At 39.7% G+C, this 17226-nt stretch overlaps 1 protein-coding gene across 5 annotated transcripts in view; it reads left to right on the forward strand.

Annotated features, from left to right (window-relative positions):
• ATP10D (ATPase phospholipid transporting 10D (putative)) overlaps nucleotides 1-17226 on the forward strand; it is a 139657-nt gene that overhangs the window by 98198 nt on the left and 24233 nt on the right. For 4 of the 5 annotated variants that reach the window (XM_061192239.1, XM_061192235.1, XM_061192236.1 and 1 more), the window contains 6 exons: nucleotides 268-506; nucleotides 7490-7678; nucleotides 9839-10448; nucleotides 11081-11187; nucleotides 13432-13558; nucleotides 15139-15323. In XM_061192239.1, coding sequence (XP_061048222.1) covers nucleotides 268-506; nucleotides 7490-7678; nucleotides 9839-10448; nucleotides 11081-11187; nucleotides 13432-13558; nucleotides 15139-15323 — 1457 coding nt within the window. The remainder of the gene's footprint in view (nucleotides 1-267; nucleotides 507-7489; nucleotides 7679-9838; nucleotides 10449-11080; nucleotides 11188-13431; nucleotides 13559-15138; nucleotides 15324-17226) is intronic. The other variant, XM_061192238.1, reaches the window with a different exon arrangement.

The raw sequence follows: 17226 nt of genomic DNA on the forward strand, positions 1-17226 counted from the left end.
TAGTATGAGGGAGGGCAGAGAGTTTGGCTACAGACGCAGATAGGTTGGTAGATTTGACAGTGGGGAGAGAAGGGAGTTCCTCTCTGATTGCTTCTACTTTTCGCAATGATGTATAAGTCCATTAACTCAGAGTACTGGAGGAGTTTGCAGGCCAGGTTTAAAATGGGAGGAGATGGTGTGAAATAGCTGCTTAAGTAAATGCCTGACATGCTCAACCTGCAAGCGTTTCCTCTCAGGGAATGACCCAGTGTGATTTTTATCCCTCAGCCAAGAGGTTAGAGTCCTATCAGGAAGCTGCCTCTGAAGATGAAGATTCTCCTGACACCCCCAGTGGCTCCCTCAGCAACATGGCGAAACCAAGGGCCCCCAGCTGCAGGATGGTTCGCAATGGACCCTTAGGAAGTACATCCTCAAATCATCTTACTGGGAGCTGTTTTGCTCTAGGAAGTGGAGAAGGAGCCAGCGAAGTGCCTCATTCCAGACAGGCTGCTTTCAGTAGCCCCATTGTAAGTGTGAATGCATGACGTGAATCTTGTCTGTCCACGATGAATAATGAAAGAGCATCCTCGTAATTCTAATAGAGCCAAACGCTGTTGTCTTTTCCACCTGAGAGGAGACTGCATGAGTGCAGCTCGGTGTGACTGCCACACACTCACAATGTCCTAATTTTGGAGATAATTCAGTGTTGAGAGATAGTATATCATTTCAGAAAGAAACATAATGTTTCTAGTCAGGGTTGATAGCCTGGAGAAAGTAGCCTTGGTTTAAGGATCATGGCTCACTTTCAGAACCAGCAAAACTACCACAGAGGTATCTATAGACAGGTAAGTATGTCTAACTGATAGGGAAATTCAAAAGCCTTTTGGTGTCCTCCAAGGCCTTTTTATCTCTTTGCAGTCTTCCCCCAGATCCACCAAATCTGTGCCCTCTTCCCCATTCCTAGTCCTGGGAAGGTCATTTTCTAATATTTCTATATCAGAGCTCAACAGGGTGTGTTCTTGAGTCCTGAGGGGAAAACATAGAAGAAGGACCACGTGGAAGATGGGAAAGAGGAAAAATACTCGTGTGAAAGAATTAGAAATCAAACGTTTTGCTGTACTTAAAATTCTATAAAATTTCAACTACCTTCTCTGCCCTCCACATTTCATTAACTCTTGTGTTAACCAAGATGAGGATTCCCCAGCCATGCGACTGGTAAGCAGTTGGTGACCTCTGAGATAGGTTACATAACAAGAAAGAAACAGCTTTGGGGAAACTTTGTGTTTCTCCATTGAATTTATATAGAATTTCATAGTAGAGATATGATCTGAATAGACCCCAGGGATCTCATTCGTCCTGGAAAGGCCTTGAGGGGAATCTGGCTCTTTTCAAAGTTCCACCAAATGTACAATTTCGGCAACTAGGAAGATCATTTCACTGCAATTCATCCTGTGCATTTCTGTGGCTCTAAGGATATCATACCTGTTATATTCTATCATTGCCATATGCCAAGCTATTCCAAACATCTTAATTTTTCTCCAACTTCTGAAAAAAAAGGGGGGGGAAAGAATGCACACCACCTCTTCTCTGTACTCATTTTCAGGCTGTATCAGAAATAGGTATCTATTTTCTTCTCTTTTATCAATTTTGCCCATTCCTCTGCTGATCTTTTATTTCCCACCCACCTGAAGCTAACCACATAGTGACGCATGTTTGGTTGGAAGTCAAGGGTATTAGCAACCAGGTGGGACTGTGCCATGGTCTCCCTCTCGGTTTCCTGATCCAGCCTCACTCTCTTCCTGGAACAAAGGATTGTTTCCTAGGTTAAAGTCATTATGGTTTTTGTACCATTTCCCATCTAAAACTTATTCTCCCCTCACTGCCTACCTCTGTCTACCAGATCTGATGAAATACTTCCTTCTTTAAATATCATTTCTCCTGAAGATTTCTCAGACTCTCTTTTCTCAGCTTCTAAGTTCTGTTTACACAGTCCCTCCTGCCCTTCAGTCCCTTAGTCCTCATGACATTGGCCTTATTTCTGCCTCTGACATAGACCTTGCTCCTTGAGAGCAAGGACTTAATCATCTTGAATCCCCGGCATCTAAGGTCAGTGCCTTGCATGTCCACTCTCAATAAGGTATCGTGAAGGTGGTTATATGAAACCGCTCAACAAGCTCAGTCTTCCCATTCAGTTCATTTTGTTTTCACTTGCCCTGTACTCCAATGCCGTGTGTCATGCTGATTATATAGATGCTCTGAGATTGCTGTTCTGTTTTGTGTTTTCAATACTACACCCTTACATATAGGATAAAGAGGTCTTCCTTAAAATATGAGACCATCTCTCACTCTTACTCTAGACAAGCCGATTCTATCCTTCTTGGAGACTAACGATTATTTTGAGAAAGCTATAGATCTTTGACCTGAAAAATTAGCATCAGTAAAAATTGTGCACATGATTCTAAAAGTCCATCCATGGAGCCCAGGTTGAGAACACCAGCTTGAGAGCACACTGAGAGCTGTGATGTCCAGAAGTGGAAGGTTGGAAGATGGCGCCCTTCATGGGGGAGGCAAGATGAGAGTCAGAGAGTGAGGATCTCAGGGCAGGGTGCTGGCCAAGGTGCGCCGGCTTTGGGAGTTAGAATGTCATTGAGGACCGTGAGTCCTGGGTTCATGTGACCTATTTTAGAAATAGAAACCTTTACTTTGTCAGTCAGTGTTTTTATGCTTCTTTAATCCTCTAGAAGTTTTCATTCAGCAGGCATGCTATTCATTCTACCTGGAGTGTTATCCTCTTAGATCTTTATATGGCTGTTTCCTTTTTTTTCACTGAGGTCTCAGCTCAGATGTCACCTCCTCAGTAAATCCTACCTACCACCCAATCCAAAGTACATTCCATCCCTCCCACTCTTGTCTCAATCTAGAAGCAATTTACTTATATGTTTATAGGTTAGTGCCTCCCCTACCTAGAATGTGAGTTCCACACACCCGGGATCCCATCTCTTCTGTGCACCCCTCTTTCCTTGAGGAGTGCCTGACACCATAGATCAACAATAAATGTTTATAAAAGGAGGGAATTAATTAATGGACTAATGGAAGACAATGGCATAATACTAGACCAGGGATATAAATGAATAAAACATGCCCCCAGCCTTCAGCTTTGTTTTAGGCAGAGGAAGCAGACATATAAGTAAATAAAGATAATCCTGTATTAAAGATGCTGTAATGGTAGTTAATTCAGAGTATAGTGAGGGCACAAAGAGGGGAATGATCAACTCTACAGGGGTGAGAAGGGATCAAGAAAGGCTGCAAGAAAGAGATAAAACGTCATTTATGATTAGACTAATGAGTAGGGGGTTACACAGTAGAAAAGGAAGGAAAAGCACTTGGGGCAGACAGTGTGTAGCATGTGCAAAGGCTCAGAACCACAGAACTGGGGAGAACATCCTGTGGAGGAGGAGCTGTCCATGTGCAGTTATTGGCCTTTGTCTTTTTTCTTCAGGTCTGTGGTATTTAGGGATCTGGAGGAGAAGGCATTTGTGTCTATATTTAAGCCAAAGTTGTCCAGATGGAGTGGTGAGTCCCTAAGACTGGAGTGAGGGTGGCAGTGGGAAATGCAATAAAACCCTCAGGTACAGGTGGAGCTAGGGGAGGAGTAGGGCACAGTATTAGAGCTTGGTCAACTTGATCTCCCACGCGGAGTATCTTTGTCCATTATTAAACCGTGGACATTTTAGATTTCACATAAATAATTAAAATGGGTCCTAATCACTCTCAATTTTAAAACTAACTTAACATTCAGTATATAGTAAGGCTTTGGCAGACACTATGAGACAGCAAAGAGAAGTCTTGGCCAACATTTGCTTGTTTAATTTGGATTTATATAGGGTGAAAAAAGAAAGAAAGAAAGAAAGAAAGGAGGGGGAGGAGGGGAGGGAGAGAAGAAGAAAGAAAGGTGAATGTGAAATCTGCAACCTGGTAGGAAAGCATAATATGAATCATGGTGGTAAATCTAAAATTTCAAATAGCCAGATGTTATCTAAAATGAGGACAAAGATGTTGGACTCCCACCATGAAACAGATAAGGCTTAGTTCAATTATGGGAAGCTGTCCACATTGTGTTCTGTATTCCCTAATTAGGAGTACACATTTTCTCTGCATTAAAAAAATTGTCTATTTGAGGTCAAGTGGGAGGGGTTTATGTATTTGCTTTCTAAGGAGTAACATCTTTTCAATCTGTTTCTCCACCCCCTTCTTTATGGAATATAAAACCAGCAAGTGTCTGATAGTAATGTACAGCAATAACATTTTATGGCTTATCCATGTGCCAGTTATTGAGTTAGGGATCCAAAAATCTATAAGAAATGTTCAGTCATAAAAAAGAATGAAATAATGCCATTTGCAGCAATGTGGATGGACATAGAGATTATCATACTCAGTGAAGTAAGTCAGAGAAAGACAAATATCATATGATATCACTTATATGTGGAATCTAAAAAAATGATACAAATGAATTTATTTACAAAACAAAAATAGACTCACAGACATAGAAAACAAACTTATGATTACGGAAGAAGAAAGGGGGGATGGTTAAATTAGGAGTATGGGATTAACAGATACAAACTACTATACATAAAATATATAAGCAACAAGGATTTACTGTATGGCATAGGGAACTATATTCAATATCTTATAATAACCTATAATGGAAAAGAATTTGAAAAAGAATAGATATAGATACAACTGAATCACTTTGCTATCCATCTGAAACATTGTAAATAAACTATTCTTCAATTTAAAAAAATGTACAAAAATCTATAAGATATGGTCCTTCCTTTAGAGGAACTTACACACCCTGTGGGGAGAGTACCTATGCATGGAATCATTTAAAGCTGGATGGTTTGGGCCTGGTTCTTGGAGTAATCAGAGTTCAGAGAAGGCAGGATCTGTCCATCATAGAAAAAAAAGAGCAAAAGTCAATTTTGTAATAGAAGGTCTCCATGAGGAAGATTTGGATCTTAGGTAAAAACACCTGTGATATAATCTTACAGCTAAGAATTGCATGTGATAACACTATACTTTCTCCTCAATTCAGCAACTAAATATCTTAGTCACTAGGGATTAACTTATTTTAGAGACAGCAACTAAAGTGGAAGAACATTCTGTTCCTGCAGTTTCATTTTGACTTGGATCTTTCCTTAAATATTTTTCTGGGCTCTTCTTTATATTATTTTATGATGCTTCTAGGGTCTTGTATGGTCCGGAGTTTCTAACATTTATTTTGACAGTACTTTTTATAAACACAGTTTTGCTGACCAGAGCCCCAGCTTTGGTCAGCTCCAGGATCTCTTTTATTCTCATGATCACAGCACAGGTTCTTAAATTCCCCAAATGACATGTTAGATTGACTTATGTCTTTGTCACAAAGACAGAAGTTACAAATCTTCATTAGCCTTAGAGTAACTTCAAAATGCAGTAGAGTCCTTATGTTCTGAAGCCAGTTTATTAGTCAGTGCGGAGATCATTGGCACAGTGAAATCACTATTTGCTTCTAAGGTCCCTAACTCAATCCTAATCATGTTCCAAAGAACAAATGTCCCTAAAAAATAAAATTAGGGAGACCTGCACGTACTAGCCTCTTCTTGGAGATTCCCAGTACCCATTAAACGCTCTGAGAAGTGCTACAATAAAGCACTGTTTAAACATTTCTTAAACTTATTTCAGTATGGAACTCTTTTGGGTTTTGCTTAATTTGCATAAACATTCTGAGAAGGATGCCTCTGGAAATATTGCTCCAACCCATGGCGTCTGTCACACTCACTGGATGACAGTATCGTCATAGACCTTCATCAATCCTATGCAACAAGGTTCCTGAGTATCGAGTGAGAAAGAAGTCTCAGATGTTGCCACTCTCTTCTGCTGACTTTGGCAAGGGGGTCCTCAAGGACAGGATGGTTCTCTGAGTCACTGAGGGCCCAGCACAGGCACTGGCTCAGTGTTACTATGTGTGAGACTCGGGAGGAAATGTGGCCAACTCGTTAATGAACGGCCATCAGATTACAAGTGCTTACGAACTCCATCAAACTGCAACAGGGTTCAAATTTTGCATACAAACTCCATCAAACTGCAACAGGGTTCAAATTTTGCTAAGTCAAATATCACGGAGCAAGAGATGCTGTTTTTAGATAGAAATTTAAGAATGCCTTGTGACAGCAGAAAACTGGGACCTTTGAAACCCATTGTTAGCCTGGTAACCTGCCTGAAGGTGAGTGTATCATTCGAGAAGGAAAAGGAACATTAAATTATTTGGGTTTCTGTTGTGCTGGTCTCATGACACTCATTCTCTCATTTACTTTATACAGCCACCCTGTGAGGTAGGTGTACTTTTTACCATTATTCAGAAGAGGGAAAATGAAGCTCAGAAGGTTAAGTAAGCAGCCTTAGGCCCCTAGAGGGTATGCAGTGGGTCTAGGACCTGAACCCAAACCCATGTGATTCCCAGACTGTGCTCTTTTCTTATTGAGGCTGTGCTAAATCTCACCAAACTATGCAAGCCACGGTCACTCTGAATCTAATATCACACATCTCCATATTTTACTCTGTTCTCTCCATCACCTCTCCTGGCTTTCCTGCAGTCAGGACTCCTCTAGAATACAGTGGCACTTTTGTGAAAACTTGATTCAGAGGAGATGGCCCCTTTTTTGACTCATCTGAAAAATTTGTAAAGCAGTTGACTACATACTACAGATTTCTAGTACAACATTCTTTCTAGAAGTAAAACTAGTACTTCTAAATAAGAATGAGAAGTACCGTGTTTAACAAAATGAAGTATTTTTCCCCAATAAGCAAACTTCTTAAAGCCAATTTGTAAAAGGAATTGTACAAAAGAGAGAGGGGTGTAGGGCACAGTTGCCAAAAATATTTGATGATCAGAAATCTCTTAGAGGGACCCTTGGATATTAGTGTCTTGTAGCATATTACCAGGAAATACTGATGAACTCTGCTAGAGTGCTTATAGTAATTTTATTTCGGAGGGTTGGTTTTTAACAATAGTAGTGATTTGAGCTGTAAAATATTTTGTTAAAATAACATAGTATGAATAACGCCCCCACTTTTAAAAGAATTGATATTCATCAGTTGCTGTGGGATGAATATATGCCCAAAGTAGAATCCTAGACACAATAAAATATAGGTCTGCCCTGTGTATTTCAAAATAAGAAAACTCACTCAGCTAGATTTTGGTGAAAGGCATTGTTCCTCTCTTGTTTACTCTGAGTTAATAGTCAAGGTAGTCTCCATTCATATTATGCATTCTGAATTTTCCATTTAATTTTTTTCTCTTTTATTTCCCTAGTCTCACCTCCCATGACACCATGTCCATTAAATCTTTTTTAGAAGAATAAAGTTTACTGTCTCATGCTTCACAGATTCTGGTTAGAAAAGCTCACGTAGATTTAAAACTCATATTTTTAGGTACTTATTGTAACAACACTTTGTCTTTTTGGATCTTCAGGAAACAGATGTGGTACCAGACACCAGGCTTTTGGACAAATTTAGTCAGATTACACCTCAGCTTTTTACCCCACTGGATGAGACTATCCCAGATCCACCACTGGAGACTCTGTACATCATCGACTTCTTTATTGCTTTGGCAATTTGCAACACAGTAGTGGTTTCTGCTCCTAACCAACCACGGCAAAAGGTAAGTCTCTAATGCAAACAAGGGTCACCTTCCAGAAGAGAACTTTGGGTTTAAATGTACTTGTTATATTATCTTATTATGTGGATCATAATTAACAATAGTAGCAGGTAATATTTATACATTACTTAATCTGTACTCTGAACTTATGATGTTCTAAGTGATTTACTGGTACTAATATGTTTAATCCTCCCAACAACCCCATGAGTTAGGTGCTGTTACTCTACTGTTCCCCATTTTACAGGTGAGCTTAAGTAACTTGCCCAGGGTCACAGGACCAGTTTGTGGGGGAGATAGGATTGAACCCAGGAAGTGTGGCTCAGAGCTACTGTACTATTTTGCCTCTAGGAGGATAGCTGATGACAGCAGTTCTTGGAAAATGTGACTCTGTCCATTTTGCTTTAGTTTGCTTACCAAATTTGAAGCTTTCTGTGAAACTTCTAAAACCTCCAACATATGCACTACATCAAGCAAAATATAAAGTATTAAATTCATTATCATGTTTAATGATAATGTCCCTTTTCATGTACCAGTTGAGTAATGTAAACTCAGTCGCTCTAAAATCCAATACGTCTATAATATACCAAGGTTCTGCAGTTCCCATACAAGCTGGATTTTTAAAGTCTCTTTGTAGCTTAGAATTCATGGAAAATTCATTTTCAATTAAAAAGAAAAACTTGTTTTAGAGACTGGTGATTTACTGCTTGCTGTGCTATCTTCCTTGAATATAACTATCTCCCCTTTTGCATACATCTATTTAAAATTCAATTTGCAGCACAACCCAATTAAATTTTAATTTTCTGTTAGATCATTTTCTCTTGGCAACTTCAGAGGTGGTCAATTTTAACATGAAAATGATTTACTTCCCATTAAGCTTTCATTTGATCAGAAACTGTATTTTTATAAGATTTCAACTAGAAATTTGCTCTTTGAAAACTTACATTGTTAGAGAATAAATCACTGGACGTTCTGTTTTTCTCCCCATGTAACACTTTTTCATATACATCTGTTTCCAATATAGACATCTTTTGGCGTTTTCTGTTTAAGAAATATAGTTGCCTTATCCCCAAAGAATAGAATATTCTGTAGCCTGAAAGAAAATCTCTATAGGCATGTAAGAGCCTAATTCTCATGATATTTTAAGGTGGTGACAGAAAGGCAATGAATAAAGAGTTAATCAGAATTCATGTGGAGTACAGAAACGTCATCTGTGGTTGAGTTTCACTTTGCATTTTTGAGTTGCCAGTAAGTTTGAAAATTGACCAGCATGAGTCCCTCAAACTATCATAAAGTTAATAATTATTAGGAGAAAATTCTTCAATGCCTTGGGCATTTCTAAATGAGAAAATTTTAGCATTCAATTAATTGGTCGTCCCAATTAATTTTTAAATTCTAAATTTAATCACTGATAAGAGTTAAGATCTAGAAGAAATCAGGCTGTGAACGAGAAAAAGTTCTATAAAAATAGAAATTTGAGTTCCTATTATGATGCTGATAATTCTTCAGTGAGCTACTTTGTTTATTGGCCTACTTTTCTTAAAAGGTCATATTAACAACCTTTTTTAGAACCTGGAAAATAAAAGAAAAAAAATACATTTTGTTAATCTTTTGATTTACTTTCTTCCAGTGTTTTAAATGTGTACTATGATTCATTTGTTTTTATACTGTTTTTTTATACTATTTTTTTTAGCTTTTCCAATATTGCCCTGTAATCTTTATAAACTTGACCTTTAAATGTTATATAACATTTTAAGCTGTTTCTAATTTGCTATTATTAAATACTTGCTTGTAATTTTTAAATTGTTATTGCTAGGATGCATATAATAAAGGTTATTAATTTTTTATAGTTTAAGTTATTTCATTAGGGAAATTTGCTATACGTATGCCCACTGCTAGCAATGTAGCATTTTATGGCTTTTGCTATCAGTTTTCTTCCTAAATGGTTTTGAAATTCACAATGCCATCAACATTAGTGCATCTTTTTCATCATGGCTATTTTTATTTTCATTAACGTTTCCTGCGGCGGTTGTAAGTATGAAGCAGGCTGCTATGTGAGGGAGTGGTAACTCTTCATATCTCCTTTTTTCCCCCGGTTTGACTTCACAGTTGTTATCAACTGCCTTTGACTGTATTATTGAGACCTTCCCATATTATCTTTCCTAGATTGGTCTCTCTTCTCTGCATGGAATGCCCATTAAGTCTTTGGAAGAGATTAAAAGCCTCTTCCAGAGACTGTCTGTCCGAAGATCAAGTTCACCATCTCTTGCCAGTGGGAAAGAGCCATCCTCTGGGGTCCCAAATGCCTTTGTGAGCAGACTCTCTCTCTTTAGTCGAATGAAACCAGCTTCACCTGTGGAGGAAGAGATGTCCCAGACAAGCAAGAGTCCCCAGGGCTCTGGTAACTCAGCTTGTCCCATAGAACCTGAGAAACAAGACGGCAATGTGGGTGTCACAAACGGCAAGGTGGAATCCCTCCCTGATCAGCCCTTGGCCTCCAGCCTGTGTTATGAGGCTGAGAGCCCGGATGAAGCGGCCTTAGTATATGCCGCCCGGGCTTACCAGTGCACTCTGCAATCCCGGACCCCAGAGCAGGTCATGGTGGACTTTGCTGCTTTGGGACCATTAACATTTCAACTCTTACACATCCTGCCCTTTGACTCAGTAAGAAAAAGAATGTCCGTTGTGGTCCGGCACCCCATTTCCAACCAAGTCGTGGTGTATACAAAGGGCGCTGATTCTGTGATCATGGAGTTGCTCTCAGTGGCTTCCCCAGGTGGGTTCGTACGGGACTGAGAGGGAAGTGATAGGAAGGGCTTGGAGATTGAAGGGCCACTCTCAGTGGATTTATAAAGGCAAACAAGCAGATCTGTAGGGATCCGTCACACTTGGTGAAGTAGGGGAAGCTGCCTAGGATCTGGTGAGAAAGCACCTAAGTTTTGGGGTTACATAGACAGGGTTCAGATCTGGATTCTGACAGTAGCTGTGTCTTGATAAAGTTACCTAACTGTCCTTTGCCTTCAGTAGGTGGGGATTATGGTACCTCCTTTATAGGTTCCTGATAGGTTTAATGATATACTATATGCAATATATGCCACGCCTCTGACCAGAGCCTAGAAAATGGTAAATGCTCAATAAATGACAGCCAGCATCCTTGTAATCATTGTGACAGCCATTATCGATGGTGTGGGAATGGTGTTTGTATTAAGTTCGTGGTACTTTTCTCTCCCCGGGGAAAAAGAGACAAGGGAAAGATTTATTCTGAGGGGTCCCTTTTATAAATGCACATTTGGGATTCAGAACTACAAGGCCTTTTGTTTGTTGTGGGTTAAGTTACCATTGTTTTAAAAAATATGTCTGTCATTGGGCAAACTGGTGGGAACACGTGTGTTTTGTTAATTATTTTAGATGGACCGGGTCTGGAAAAACAACAGACGATGTTAAGGGAGAAAACCCAGCAGCACCTGGATGCCTACACCAAGCGAGGCCTGCGCACTCTGTGTGTAGCAAAGAGGGTGAGGCTGTTCCGTGTGCCCGTCGGCTGGCTTCCTTCCTTCCTAGCTCCACTATCATTTAATGAAAACGAGCGCATATCAAACCCCGATCCAAGCGTCGGGAAAAGTTCTTGGGCCACTGGGCTCTATTTTCATATCGCTTCTTTATTCCTTATATATTGGTTGGTTGTAGTTTGTCCTCAAAGTATTTTGCCAGAAAGATGCCTGAAAGTTATATTGTCTGAGTTCTCCCATGTTTCAATATATCTGAGTGCTTTTGTATGGAAACTGCAGTATGGCTGGGAATAAAAATCCCTGGATCCTACTCTCTTTCTCTGAGCACCTTGTAAATATCATTCCTCTATCTTACAGCATTAAATGTGCTTTGAAAAGAATGAGGCCAGAGACTGGCCTTAATTTTCCACTTATAAGTTCTTGATATTTTTTCCTTATGGGCTCATAAGTCTTTATCTGTAAATCCAGGTAAATTTCCTAAATATTATCTCAGTTTTTATCATTCTCTATTGACAATAACCCTGGGACATAGTGTATCCTTTCTAGATAAAAATTTAAGTAATAAGAAAGAAGACAGAGCTCCAAGAAGTGATTTGAGGGGTGTTACTACCGGAACCACCCCTGGGGGCATGGGAGAAACAGAGATATGAAGCCTTTTAAGAGTGAATTGGTCAAGTTTTTTGTGCCACTTGGCCAGTGGGGTGTGGCTTAGGTATTGACCAAGTCAAGCTGCTCAGCTGTAATGAGGCTATATGCAAGGCCTTATTACACCCTTATATTACCCTCCCTCATTGATAAGCCAAGATGTCCCCAGCCCCAGCCCTACAACCATGGCCACAACCGCATCTCCAGCTGCACACCTAGATAGTGTTTCTTCCTTCAGTACAAACTCAGCTAACTCATTGTTTCAGAGTAGAGCAGTGGCAGGAGAAGGTACAGAAGTCTACTTAGGGTGGAGAAGGAGAGTCTAGTAAGGGCTAGTGCAAGAGAAGGATGTGCTTATGGGGGAGGGAAGGAAGTCTGTTGTCAAGATATACCAGAGCTACGATGAACCTTGAAGGAAAAGAAACAGAACAATCAGATCAGCCCACAGAGGGGAAATATTGGAGAAGAACCAAGGGGGGCTACTCTTGCCAACTCTCTCCCTCTTCTCCATAACTACCTCCCACCCGTTCTGTTGTCTTTTCCCTCCCTGGCTCTGAGCTCCACAGTTAATTTTTGCTGTGTTAGAAGCCAGAGTATCAATTTTCTCTCCTTCATTCTGGGCTCTAGCTGGTAGAGAAGATTGAAAGATACATGTAGATCAAAGTATCAATGCTTTAATGGCTGTCCAGTAGTTCCCAAACAATAGAGCTCCTGGGAGAACTGAATTGGAGACTATAGCTAGGACCTGAGGCCAAGTAGGCATCTCTCATTTCTTCCCCAAATTCTAGTTCTTGGGAACTGCCTTAGGGAAAGTGGTATCTGGTGTAGACTCTGAGGCACTTAGTCAACCAGCTGCATGGAGAATCAAAAGCCTGCCTCATACACAGTTGTAAGAAGAATGAAGAATTCAACATCGAAACAGACTTTCTGACTTTTCAGTGGAATGATCCTGCCCCGATAAAAATGTAGCCCAATAGATGTCAGATTCTCCCAAATCAAATTACCTTGTGGGCAAGAATGAGTAGATAAGAGACATTGCCTCACCCCCTCTACTGCATGCTGCTTTATAAGAACTGAACGTAGATTTCTCCCTCTACAGCAACCTGAAGACAAAGGAAAATGTATCATTGGTCCCTTCTCCAGGAATTCCACTTAATTTTTTGTTTGGAAGAGAACTTTCTTGCTTCACCCATTTGGCCTCCTCTTTCTTTTAACCTTTACAGATAACTCACCCCATAAACCAACCATCAAAAGAAATCAAAGGTGCTGCTAGCTATATAATACCTGAAACTGAGTACTGGACACCACTTTTTCAACTGCACCATTAGAATAACCCTGAATTTAACTTTCAAGTGGCTCCTTTCTCCCAACTGCATACTCCCTGGTTTAATTAAATAGATTAACCCACTTTCATCTTATATGGTGCCTAGAATTTCCCAGAGATTCTGAGCTACAGGGTCCATCCATCCTCAGTGTTAACACTAGTCTGATCACAGAGCTCGGGAAGTTTGTGAGGATTTGGACCTGGCCCGAGTGAACCCAGAGAAAGAAATACCATAGGCTCGTCACATGGCCTGCCTCACAGCTTTTTTTCCCCCCTCATAGGTCATGAGTGACACTGAATATGCAGAGTGGCTGAGAAATCATTTTTTAGCTGAAACCAGCATTGACAACAGGGAAGAATTACTACTTGAATCTGCCATGAGGTTGGAGAACAAACTAACTTTACTTGGTAGGTATTGTCTGAAGGGGGAATTTTCAAAAACACTTGATGTCTGTGAATTAGTTATTCACCAGTGCCTTTTTTTCACTTTGATCTAATAGATATATGTGGTTCTGCCCACCCCATCCAGTTTGACTTCTACCCTGCTTCCAATCCTTTCCACTCCATTTTCCACTGCAGTGAACTTAGACTTCATTTGTGGTGGGGGCAGGGTGGTCATCCTTAAGATCATTTAAAAATTCAACGCTTAACGTAGAATACAAAGCCAATTAAATACCCTGGTTCAAGAGAGGAAAGCTAAAGTTTCTTGCCAGGCATTGGATAAGGTATTTAATACATGTTGTCTTTTTGAATCTGTACAGCAAATCTCTATTTTATTTAGAAGAAACTTGGGGCACAGAGCAGTTTAATGACTTGTTCAAGGTCACGTGCTAGTGACTGGCAGAGCTGGGGAGAAGCTCAGATCTACCTCATTCCAGGGCCCATATTCTTTATTCTGTGCCTGCAACTGGGCTAATGAAATTTGTCTCTCTTCTCTTACTTCCTGGTTTCAACTAAAAGTTGCACACCTGACACCTCTTGTCTCAGATTGAGCTGCATCTTAAAATCACCTGGAGCACTTTAAAAACTACCGATGCCTGCCCAGGGATTCTGTTTCAATTGGTCTGATGTGTGGTGTGGCCATTTGAATTTTTCAAAGCTCCCCAAGTAGTTCTAAGAGGCAGCCAAGGTTGAGAAACACTGCCTTAGAGTACTAACACACCAAAACACCAGTCTCTGAGCTCTGTTCCTCTGCTTCAGAGAAAAACAATGATCTAACTTGGTCTCTAGCCAACAGAGTAATGATCTTCCTCCTAAGTCATTTCTCCGTGACAGTGTGAGTGGTACAGATTGACATTCCCTCACCTGCAATTCCAAACTCAAAACTGCTTTGTGAGTTTAGTGCCAAAACTCATTTAGCAGCAAAATCAGGCCTGATTTGATAAGACAATTTAAAGACTTTATTATCCTAATTAGTGTGAATATTGTAATTTGTAAGTTTTTCTAAAAAATACTGATATGCTTGATTACCAGATATTATAAAATATACATATATCCTCTTACCTTTTAAAAATCTGCAAAACTTCTGAATTCTAAAACATAGCTAGCCTCAGTTGTTACAGAAAAAGGAATTATGGACTTATAATATGAAAGAGCATTAAAAAGAGATAATACGTGTTACTGACCAGAACAGTCTTTAAAAGCCTACCCTTACCCTCGGGAGTATCATGGAATTATAAAATTGAAGAGTAAGGATATATAAGTAATTGAATAAAACCCCCTCAATTTACAGAGAAGCAAGCTAGCCAAAAGGAGAGCAAGTAAATTTGATAAACTCATTGATTGCTAAGGCTTTCTTCCCAAAATATTACTTTGTATATGATTTTGGTCTGAGTCTTCACACTTCATTTGGACCCGTTGAAGCTACTGGAACCTTTTGTGTAGTTCAGGATTGGGTCGGCTAACAGATAGGGTTCAATTATAGTTAAGATGAGCTTCAGCTGGCTTTTGTTTCTTACAAGCCCTGTTGCATTTTGGTTATTTTTTAGGTGCTACTGGCATTGAAGACCGTCTGCAGGAGGGGGTCCCCGAGTCTATAGAGGCCCTTCACAAAGCCGGAATCAAGATCTGGATGCTGACAGGAGACAAACAGGAGACAGCTGTCAATATTGCTTATGCGTGCAAACTACTGGAGCCAGATGACAAGCTTTTCATCCTCAATACTGAAAGTAAAGTATGTTTACTGAGATTAAGCCAGTCTTTTTGTTTTTTCAAAGCCAGTGGAATACTTGTGATTTGATGACTATAAGGAGAAAGAAAAACCAATAACCATTAGCTCCTTGATAATTAATGCTTCTATCCAGCAACGTAGCTTGTTTAGTTCTTCTAAAGGCTTGGAAAATATGATTCAAAGGAATCATTGCTGAATTAAAGACCTTGAAAGAAAATTTTCTTTTTATTTGCCTTTCTTCCCCATCTCCATATTGAATTATCACTGATTTGACAAGATTTAGACCATGATGACAAAATATGTCAAGCTCTGGGACAGGAATCTACCCCCCTTTCAAGCTGAGGAGAAGTAATGATTTCTGTTGGAGTCAGGTGAATAAGTATTTTCCTGGTAATTCTAAAATTAGGCTCAGAGGATAATCCTGCCCTCTAGTGGTTAATCTTAGCTAGTGCACCTGAGAATATCAAAAGTTGGAAGAACTGTTTAAGGGCAGGGAAAAAAGGGGTTTTGGATTTTTTTTCTCCTTTTTTTTAAGGAGAAGGAATTTAAGAGATTTGGACTCAGCCTATTTTTCTAATACCCCTTCTTCCCTCCACCTTTGCCACTAATCTCTAATACAAATGTTCTAATCAATTAAACAGGCATTTTATTTTTTTCAGAAGATTCGTAGTATAGTGATACTAAGATTTGTGCATACTGTTTAATTTGCTTGGAAAACCTTCCTCCTTCCTTCCTCAGTTGTCAGACTTCATCAGTCACATCCATTCTGTCATAGCAACCTGCCTCAGAAATCCTCTGGAGCTTCTCACCTGGATCACATCTTGGGTCTTGGTCACAGGCTGCCACATTTGGTTAGCCATGTTTTTATGGTCAGGCCTCAGTCAATACCCAACTAGATGGTACATTTTGAGGAAAGAGCATTTTCCTTATTTAACACAGAGTGAGTTCTCCTTGGCAGTTGACGGTGGCCCAGGGACCCACAAGCATAGCCACCAGCCAGATCCCAGTTTCAGCTGGGGAGTGAGCACAAGAAAATGCTTGGTCATTTTAGTCACTAAAATGGAAGTGCCCTAAGTCTGGTAAGACCTGGATTCAAATGCTTAGCCTGCCAGTGACCAGGTATATGACCTTGGCGAGTTACCCTCCTGAGTCATTTTCTTACCTGTAATGTGAGAGTAATGTCTATTTCATAGGGATGTTGTGGGCATTAAATGGGAAAATATAAACTGTTTAATGTGGTGCCTGGCAGATGAAAGGGGTTCAATGAACTTTTAAAAGTAAAAGTAATAAATCATTTGTGTTCAATTTTGACTATGCCATTTTTGTGAGCAGTAAAATCATTAGTATTATGAAATTTATTTATAAATATACAATTTATGGTTAAAGGTATTTAAAACTACCAACTCAAATCTTTATAGAGTATCCACTGTGGACTCTTCTAAATACAAAAGATTTTTTTTGCTATCAGTAGGTATTTCACCTCAATTTTTCAGATAACTAAACGGAACACCGTGAGTGAACATAATTTAATTGAGTTTTATAATGACTCAAGTCGATGCATATAAAATCCCAAGCACATAGTAGGGGCTCAGTCACTGTATCATTTTCTCTTTTTCCCACTCTCCACCCCTCATATGCTAAGAGTTAAAAATGGAATTGAAGGTCATTAGCCCAATTTGTCATTTAGCGAAGGACATTGCTCCTGTGACATTTTAAGTGGGCCACCTGGCAACTGATGGATTGTCCAATCATATCTATAGTGTAGTACCTCAACTTTACAGGTTTCCATCAACTTTGGTTCCTAAATTTGCAAATTAGGTTATGGTAAATGTAGCCACTTACAAACCTTACATAATTTCTGTTCTCATAAATTTCGATTCTATTTTTGTTTTAATAGACTCATATC

The sequence above is a fragment of the Eubalaena glacialis genome, chromosome 5 (genome assembly GCF_028564815.1).
Source record: "Eubalaena glacialis isolate mEubGla1 chromosome 5, mEubGla1.1.hap2.+ XY, whole genome shotgun sequence".
NCBI classification, from domain to species: Eukaryota; Metazoa; Chordata; class Mammalia; order Artiodactyla; family Balaenidae; genus Eubalaena; species Eubalaena glacialis.